Source organism: Enoplosus armatus, chromosome 6 (genome assembly GCF_043641665.1).
Source record: "Enoplosus armatus isolate fEnoArm2 chromosome 6, fEnoArm2.hap1, whole genome shotgun sequence".
In the NCBI taxonomy this organism is placed as follows: domain Eukaryota; kingdom Metazoa; phylum Chordata; class Actinopteri; order Centrarchiformes; family Enoplosidae; genus Enoplosus; species Enoplosus armatus.
The window spans coordinates 25,836,424-25,845,142 of NC_092185.1; the positions used below are offsets into that span (position 1 = coordinate 25,836,424).

Here is an 8,719-nt window from a genome sequence, read left to right on the forward strand (position 1 = left end):
GTGTGCATGCTCGTGTGTTCGCACATTTCATGTGTATGCGTGAATGTCTGTGTGTGTGTGTGTGTGTGTGTGTGTGTGTGCATGGTCCTCAGCAAGCTGAAGAAGCTGATTCGCTACATTCGGTCAAAGCAAGGGGCTTTTCAAGAAGAGGAAAGACAGAAGAAGCTGCAGAGATATGAAACCGACCACTTCCTGGAGCCATTTGCTGGGTTAACACCGGAATACATGGAAATGAGTCAGTGCCACACACATGATATCCCTACACACACACACACACACACACACACACACACACCACTTTGCGTCCTCAGCATGGTTTTATGTAGTCTGCTTTTATGTGGAGTTTATCTCCAATGGAAATAAAAAAAATTGGATAACAAACTAAACAACTAAACTAAAAACTTTTACTATTCATATTCCATCACCCACGTTATTTTTCATCTCCATCTCGTCATGTTGAAGCATGGTTTTTAAGTGTGCGTGAGGTGCACATTCTCAGTTTGTGTGTTGGAAATCGTCCTGTTGTTCATAGATCTGTCCCCTTTCTAATATATTCCCCCTGTCTTCTTCTGTGTCCAGTCATCCAGTTTGGTTTCGTGACGTTGTTCGTGGCATCTTTCCCCCTGGCTCCGCTCTTTGCTCTGCTCAACAACATCATTGAAATACGACTCGATGCCAAGAAATTTGTGGCTGAGCTGCGAAGGCCAGTGGCGGCGAGGGCCAAAGACATCGGTGGGTCGTATTCAACATGCTGTCGCTCTCGCATGAAAGTACCCGGGAGTAAAGGAATACAGTGAGATCTCGATGGCATGCTGTCGCTGTAAACACGTCTCCTCAGTGTTGATGTTATGCATATTGTTACGTCCACAGGTATATGGTACAACATACTGAGAGGGGTAGCGAAAGTGGCCGTCATCATTAACGTAAGTCAAACATGCGTTTATTGCATTCATGCCCATTCATGCACTGTGTCATCCCGTTGGATTTGAATCTACGTAGCGACGGGCAGAAGTTCCGCTTCAATTTGAGGGTGTTTGTGCAGATTGTGAGTCGTACAAAGGGCCACGAATCCCACGCTGCACCAAATATGGATGGATGTGAATACCCTCTAACACCCTGAGGCACAAGGCCTCCGCACTGCCCTCACTGCTATCTGGACCAATCAAGTTATTGCCACAGAGGAAGATAAGTGCATCAGTAAAGTAGTAGTAAAAGTACCACATCTGGCCATTGAGACTGCTGGACTCCAAAGCTGGTATCCCAGAAAAAAACAAAAAAACACTTGAACACTTGAAAATAACTGACGTTGCCATAAAAGAGGACAATATATCAGAGCGTGCGACGGCCCGAGAGAAACAACGCGATACCGCTGAGCCTCTTTAAAATCAGACTCTTACCATATATAGATTCTTTTTGTCATGAATTGTTGGTAACGATTCGTTTTCCCTTCATCTTAATGCACTATACGGCTATATGACTAGCATAGTGCAGGCTGCCTTGTGTTTGAGCGTTGCTAGTGTGATTGACTGTGTTCATGCCCCCCCCCCTCCCACCCATCATCAGCTTCTATGCATTTACTCTAGTCCCTAATGTTTCTACCGTGACACCTCAGTGATGTTCGAACATTATGGCTAATAATTCTAACAGCAAGATATTTGTGTCTGCAAATGTTTAATGTTTTAACGAAAACTTAGCACTCATTACCAAATGTTGTCCTAAGTTGCTGACAGGAAATACTGTTAATGGGTACCAGCCTTTAGGCAACGATGTCCGCCATAAGAGTGTCACTACTCCGCGTGCATTTAGCTCCTGCTACATGCATTAGCATGATATGTCGAAGCAGCATGATACTCCTGAGTTCCGCAACTTGAATTGAATAAGTTGTTACTTCAGGTTACTGCTTGTTTACAGGGAAAGGCTACCCCAAGAGCAGCACTGATCCTAGAAAAGAACACTGATACTACTGTTACATTATATATATATATTGCAGTATTCCTGCCCTAGGAGTAGCGTTATTCTGTGGAATAGGACGGATTTAAAAAAGACACACGACGAGGAAACAAGACACACAGAGCCACGCTGGTCATTCTTTGTCTTTATTTATTGTGGCGTGATTCTGATGTTTGAGTGGCTGTAATGCGGTTCTCAAATTACAGGGGAAGTCAGGGAGGGCTTAGCTCTGCCAAAAGAGACCTGAGCTCCCACAGAAGCATAATTTGGAGTTTGGGGGATCTCTTAAAACTCCCAAATAACCATTAACATTTCTAACGCTGCAATGAATGACATGAATCAACTCTAATTCAATTCTAATGTTTTGTCATCCGTCAAGGAACTCTACCTTGGTCAGCCCTCTCTGTATCTTCTCACAAAATATGTAATTTATGATGGCTTGGCGTGTATGTGTCAATTAGTGGAATGAGACAAAACCACCCATTGGTTCGTGGACTACCATTTTGCAGCCTCAAGTATGGAGTTCTTGTTCCATGTTTTTTGGAACAAGTGACCACATTTGGATGAGAGGGTACAGTTGGGGATCTGGGAACCTGAGGACACTATGCACCACCATCTACACTGGCTCCTGTGCGAAGCTAACAAAGTTAGCTTGTAAATGTGCTTATCACCGACAGCCAACTCCTAGAGTGTCTTTCAGTGCAACCAAACGCCCTCTGTCCCGATTGACAGATCACAGTGATAGCAACCTATCACAAGGTAGCCCCGCCCTAAAGCATACCCTGCTTTATTGTCTATTTTACTCTAAATGGGACCATCATTTACAAAATGAACATCATGCTGTATTGAAGAAGACTTGAAACTAGCGATTGAGACCATAAACCCATGAGGAAAATGTTTACTGAGGTAATAAATCAAGTGAAAAGTTGGGTCATTTTCTCATAGACTTCTATACAATCGGACTTCGCAATTCCAGCTTTGCCTCATTGGTCCATCTCCTCACAGGCTTAGCAGATTTTAGTTTCTGCCTGTAGGTCGTGATAAGATGAACCAGACAGTGATGAGAAAGTCCTAAAGCTGCTCAGGGGACAGGGTGATAGGTGTCCTAACAGCGTAACAATGGTCCAGAATGTTTGTATCCCTGGTGGGTCAGTATTTTGGAAGTTCATGGCTGAGGTTTGCTCTGTGAAAATCCCGAACAACAATGATTAGGGAGGAAGTTTTCTGGTCTGCCAGGTGTTGTAACGCCTCACTAACACAGGCCTGAGGTGGGATGTAAAAACCCACCAGAAACAAAACGAGGAAAACTCCCACAGTGAATAAAAGGGTTTCCAGTTTATTGAGGACTGAAGGATTTCCTTAAAACTGTCACATCTGGACACCAACCTTTGTTTACGTAAAAGTGGATTCCGCCTCCCCTTGTTTTCCCCGTTTTAGCTCCGTTTTGACTCTCCCGTGACGGCCATAATGTCTTAGGTATGAACAATGGGGGTGGTGCCTGGGACTCCCAGCCACACTGACGAAGTATCTTTCATGAAACATCTTCAACTCAACTACAACAGTCCGGTGGCTTGTTTCATTTCATCCTGACACTGTATGTTGTTGTATTCCACACTGTTAGCCTAACTCCCATTTCTGTCCCTAATCTCTGAACCCCGACCCCTACCACCACCTCCCCAACCACAATCCCCAGGCATTTGTCATCTCCTTCACGTCAGACTTCATCCCTCGCATGGTCTACCAGTACATGTACAGCCCCGATGGCTCCATGCATGGATTTGTCAACCATACGCTGTCCTCCTTTAATGTCAGCCACTTCCAGGATGGCAAAGAAACCATGGACCCGTTGCACCTTGGCTATCCCGTTGAGATCTGCAGGTGGGAAATCAATCTCAATTCACAGTTTAGTTCATAGTTTCATGATAACACCATGTTTAGCATTCTAAAACGCTGTCATTCGAAATGTGTTACTGGGTATAATCAATCAAGTGAAACCAATGTTGATGTTCTGCAGAGAATGGGCTCCTCCATCAAAGTTTATACGAACCATGGCTGTACTGGAAAGGAAGTTCACTCTGATGGGACTACACACACACACACACATAGCCGATTACTCTGCCGAGTGCCAGCCCGTTACCCCTCTGTTCAGTCTCCTCTTGGTCATCTGTGGTCATCTAAACTCCTTTAACACAGCCAAACTCACCTTATGATTATTATTTACCTTTTTTCGGTTTCTGTTGTCAGAAAACTGAACCAGTATGAATCCAGGTGAATGACAACAGCTGTGCTGTGTATTCAGCTATACTGAGGTGGGAACTGAATGATACTTGCTATGCACTTGCTCTTGAGATCATTCAGTCACAAACCCGCATACTGGACTCGAATCGGCTGCCGCTCTCATTCATACGCGGTGCCCCCGACACGCCAAACTACTGCCTGTGCACCAATGACTACTGAGGAGAGTGCTTTGGGGTTAGACACATTGGTTCATATAACAGAGTAGGTAGACCAGTACACTCAGTGCTTGTTGGCATGTAGTTCTATTGCATACATGCTACGCCATCTAACGGGCTGGATGCCCCTCTCCCCCACTGCTGCTGTCCAAGAGCCTCGTGGAGGAGAACAGAGAGCACGTATCTGCTGCCCACCCATGGTGCCCATTTTTCGATACGGCAAGCAGGAGTGGGATACCACGCTGGCAGCCAAACCTCCTGCTGTCGCCTGCGGACCATAGTGGACCATGGACTGTTGGAAGTGGGACAAGGCCGTTCCACTGACTGAGGATTCAGTCAGGGTCTGTCTCCGGGTGGTCGGCAGTCGCTCTCGTCTGAGAGGCATGGGGTGATGGCAGGCATTTCTGAATGCTGGTACACCGGTACTACTCAGGTGGTGGCACTGGCTAGCAAAATGGCTTCCTTGGCAGGTTCGCCGGACCTCCTCACTCAGCGCTGGCCGCTGAGGTGATTGTGGAGGTTCAGAGGACGGCTCCATGTTTGTGCTCAGGTGGGGCACAGGCACTTCTGGCTGGACCTGTCCAGCCTGAAAGAACATGAGTGGCGCTCTCATTGGGATACTCGCCGATAACCCCGTCCCTCTCTGTGGACAGGTCACTGGAGGGGCACTAGTCTCCCCATGGCCCTTTCTGTAGTGACCACCTGTGTTTCTCACCGTGCGGCTGGATGGAAACGACTGATGGGTAGCTCCCAACAGCTAGACAACTAGACTCGCAGGTGATGAATGCACACTTGTCAGAGGGCCACACAGTAAGGCTATTTCAGAGTTGGCCCGCTACATGAACCTTATGGAGCTTAACGCGGTTCAGAAGACACCGGAGCAGTGGTACCCAGATCTGATTTGGATGAAGGTAGGCAGGGCCGTGATTGATTCCGGACCTGCCCAGAACATTAGTTCAGGCAGGAGGGACCATCTCGTCACTCCCGTTCTGGGACAGCACCTCATGATTTGGCAGTTGAGAGGGCTACAGGAAACCAGAACGTCACTTTCTGTATGCCAGGGCGGACGAACCCAGGGAGTCCCGCTGTCAGATCAACGGCTGGCACACTGGATTTGGGACACAATTCACTTCGAGGCAATGGGTCTCCAGCGGAACTCTTTTACACGCCTCTGTGTCTTCTGGGTCAGGTTGATGCTTTTGGTCATTTCAGCTCCTAACTTAGAGCATGTGAGTAGGTTATGTGATGGGGTGGTGCTCAAAAAGGTCCAGATTTCCCCAGATGATGTGCCATGCCAAAAACGGATACTCCGTTTATTTGGCTCTACATACACATGTGAGCAACAATTCTTTCTTATATACTGAACAATAGCAGACTGAAGTCCAAGATGCCTGACAGTCCCCTCCATGATGTATTTCGAAAAAGTGTTCCTATTTGTCTCTATGATTTCTGCCTCCAGCCTAAGTGCTGGCTTTGCACCACCAGGAATCCATTGTGTTTTTCACTCAAGTCACCAGCTTCAACTCAGTATGACAACTGCAGCCAGGAATAGGAAATGATCAGTTGCCGGATGATCGGTAAATGTCAGAATTGAAAACCAAGCCAGAAACATGTCTTTTTTGTCTCTAAAGGTATAAGGACTACAGAGAACCTCCTTGGTCAATCACTCCGTATGAAATCTCCAAGGAATTCTGGGCGGTGCTGGCTGTCCGACTGGCTTTTGTCATCGTTTTCCAGGTAAGGTGAAACAGTACTGTTCATATGAACTCATTAGAAATGGTATTGAATTATCACATACCTTATTGAATATGTAATTCTATTGGAGTCTGGTTCTGCTCGAGGTTTTTTTTTCCTTGCCACTGTCTCCAAAGGTTTTGTTCATGGTGGGAACTGTTGGGTCTCTGTAATCAAGTGTAGCTAGGGATTTGATTGTACATTTGTTCGAAGGGACACTTCCCTCGCTCATGAACAAGGTGCAAACTTACTTTTTGAGAATAAACCCCCGTTATACCTGCTTGCAAGTCTAGTTAATAATAACAACAATAATTGTTATTATTGCAGTGGTAATTAAACTAAGGGCTGGTTTGTTTATGCTCGGCTCGACAGACTTGTTTATGTATGAGCAGGTTTATAATTATATTGTTATTATTAGGCATTAGATCTATTAGAAGCTGTTGGAATATATAAATATTTTGAAGAAAAATAAAAGGTCATAAAAGGGCACTTTAATAAAACTAACTGTACATTGCGTTTACATGCTTAATTATTGTATCATTGCATTATATAGAATGAATTAGCAGATACAAAGAAACATGACGTGACTCCCTTCCGTTTCTCTTCACCAGAATGTCGTGATGCTGATGAGCGACATTGTGGACTGGCTAATCCCAGACATACCCAAAGACATCAGCCTCCAGATCCTCAAGGAGAAGATTCTATTGGTCGACCTGTTCATGAAAGAAGAGCAAGGCAAGATCCACAACCTTGAGAGCAGGGCCTCTGCGGGGGGCAAGGAGAACTGCGGCAGGAGCAGCAACAACAACAACAACAACAACAACAACAGCAGCAGCAGCAGCAGCAGCACAGTGGCTCACCTACGCTCCGGACTGCACGCCAACAGCGCCGAAATGCGAGCAACAGTGAAGTCGAAGTTCAGCCTTAGTTAGCCAGTCAAAGGTTTCCAGCAGCCTGTTCGCTCAGGCCAAACCTAAACTGTTTTTTTTTTGTTGTTCTCGTTCAGAACATTCCGACAATTGGGAAGAGCGGCTGCCTGGCGATCAAAGTGATTGCATGGAGGCCAAATATGTCGCGTGCGCTGTGAAGTTGTGAAACACGAGGATCTAGATCTAAATACTCAGGTTTGGGAATGTGTACACAAACCTGTAAATTGGGCGTACGATTTATATATAAGAAATCTGAAAATGTGTGCTCAGAAAAAGGGGGGGGGGGGGTGGCGGTGACTGTCGGGGTTAGATTCAGATGAGAATGAGAGCAAAAGAAGAAATTGGACGTTTTGTTGAAGGGAAGACACTTCTGGAACTTGACACAGAAAAGTAAAGTGAAAGTTTGTTTTTTACATTCCCTCCTCTTCTATTTTGTGCCTCTGAACAGTAAAATGCTTTAATATGCACATTGCATGAGACCAAACGCCCCGATTTTCAGCGATGACGGAAGTGCAGAAAAGGCGATTACAGGCGAACCTGCGTCGGAACGGAGGAATTCTTTTTCCAGCTCTTGAAGCCAAAAACACTGCGTCCAAGCCTGAGAGAGCTACAGGTTCGTGTACACGTATAACAAGTCTGCGTATGCATTTGCAGAGCAGCGGACGGACGGTTCCGACGGAGAGGCAGTTTCACAGTTCTTCACACGCGCTAGCAAATGATTGTTGCGACGTATTTTGGCTCCATGCAAACTGCGAACGTCACAGCGGGTGCCTGTAGCTACAGTGTGGTGTGTTCTTTTTTTTTCTCTCTCTCTCTGTCCATGTAATAGATGATTGAAAAATGTCTCATTATTGCAAAAGCTAAACTGCGGCTTTGTCGTTCTCCTTTCTTGATATTACATGGTTTGCCTGCCACTGTAGCGAGGCATTGAAAAAAAAAAGAAAGAAGAAAAGGCTGCTTTGAATTTGAATTGCTATGACGTTTGATTGCAGTGTCTCTCCTGCTTAATAAAAGACGGGAGAGGACGAGGAATGTGCGTTTCCAACGTTTACTCTGAATAAATATTGTATTTCTATGGCATCTTTACTCGCTGAAAGTCTGGATTCCCTGCTTCAATCATGCATGCGCGACCCACCACTAATAGACGCAAACCATTAAAGACCTTTAGACCTTTAAAGAAGTGCTGCAGGAATGAGTCTTTAGAATCTTTACACTTCCAGGTTCCCTCGTCTGGAAGTCAGTGGGTTTTTTGGTTAGATGCCTGAAATAAGGTCTGTGGTTACGCACAAGCTCAAGAGATTCACACGTTTTGTCCTACGACATAAAATACGTCAGTAGATACCCCCCCACTCGTGAATCTTGAAGCTTGTTTTGCCACAGAGCTTATTTTCTGCAATAATCCAAAATCCCACTGAACAATCCCATCGGCTTTTTGTGGATATAATTTAGTTTTATTCCCAGAAATAAATGAAATGCTTTTGAAAAAATTGTCTTACACAACCCCTTAAAATCAAGAGGGCCTCAAGTTCCAGTGATCTGGCTGTTTCCAGGTTTCCTGATATAAAACACATCAATCCGTCATGCGACTGACATATCACCATGGATACCATGTAAGATTTTACCGTAATCTTTATCTTCAAAAATACTATTTGT

General features: G+C 45.3%; 1 protein-coding gene across 1 annotated transcript in view; it reads left to right on the forward strand.

The window, feature by feature from the left end:
- LOC139286352 (anoctamin-1-like) overlaps nucleotides 1-7,069 on the forward strand; it is a 30,350-nt gene extending 23,281 nt beyond the window's left edge. The window contains exons 20-25 of the mRNA XM_070907105.1: nucleotides 93-235; nucleotides 580-732; nucleotides 871-923; nucleotides 3,644-3,828; nucleotides 6,035-6,140; nucleotides 6,749-7,069. Coding sequence (XP_070763206.1) covers nucleotides 93-235; nucleotides 580-732; nucleotides 871-923; nucleotides 3,644-3,828; nucleotides 6,035-6,140; nucleotides 6,749-7,069 — 961 coding nt within the window. The remainder of the gene's footprint in view (nucleotides 1-92; nucleotides 236-579; nucleotides 733-870; nucleotides 924-3,643; nucleotides 3,829-6,034; nucleotides 6,141-6,748) is intronic.
- Nucleotides 7,070-8,719: the final 1,650 nt, after the last annotated feature.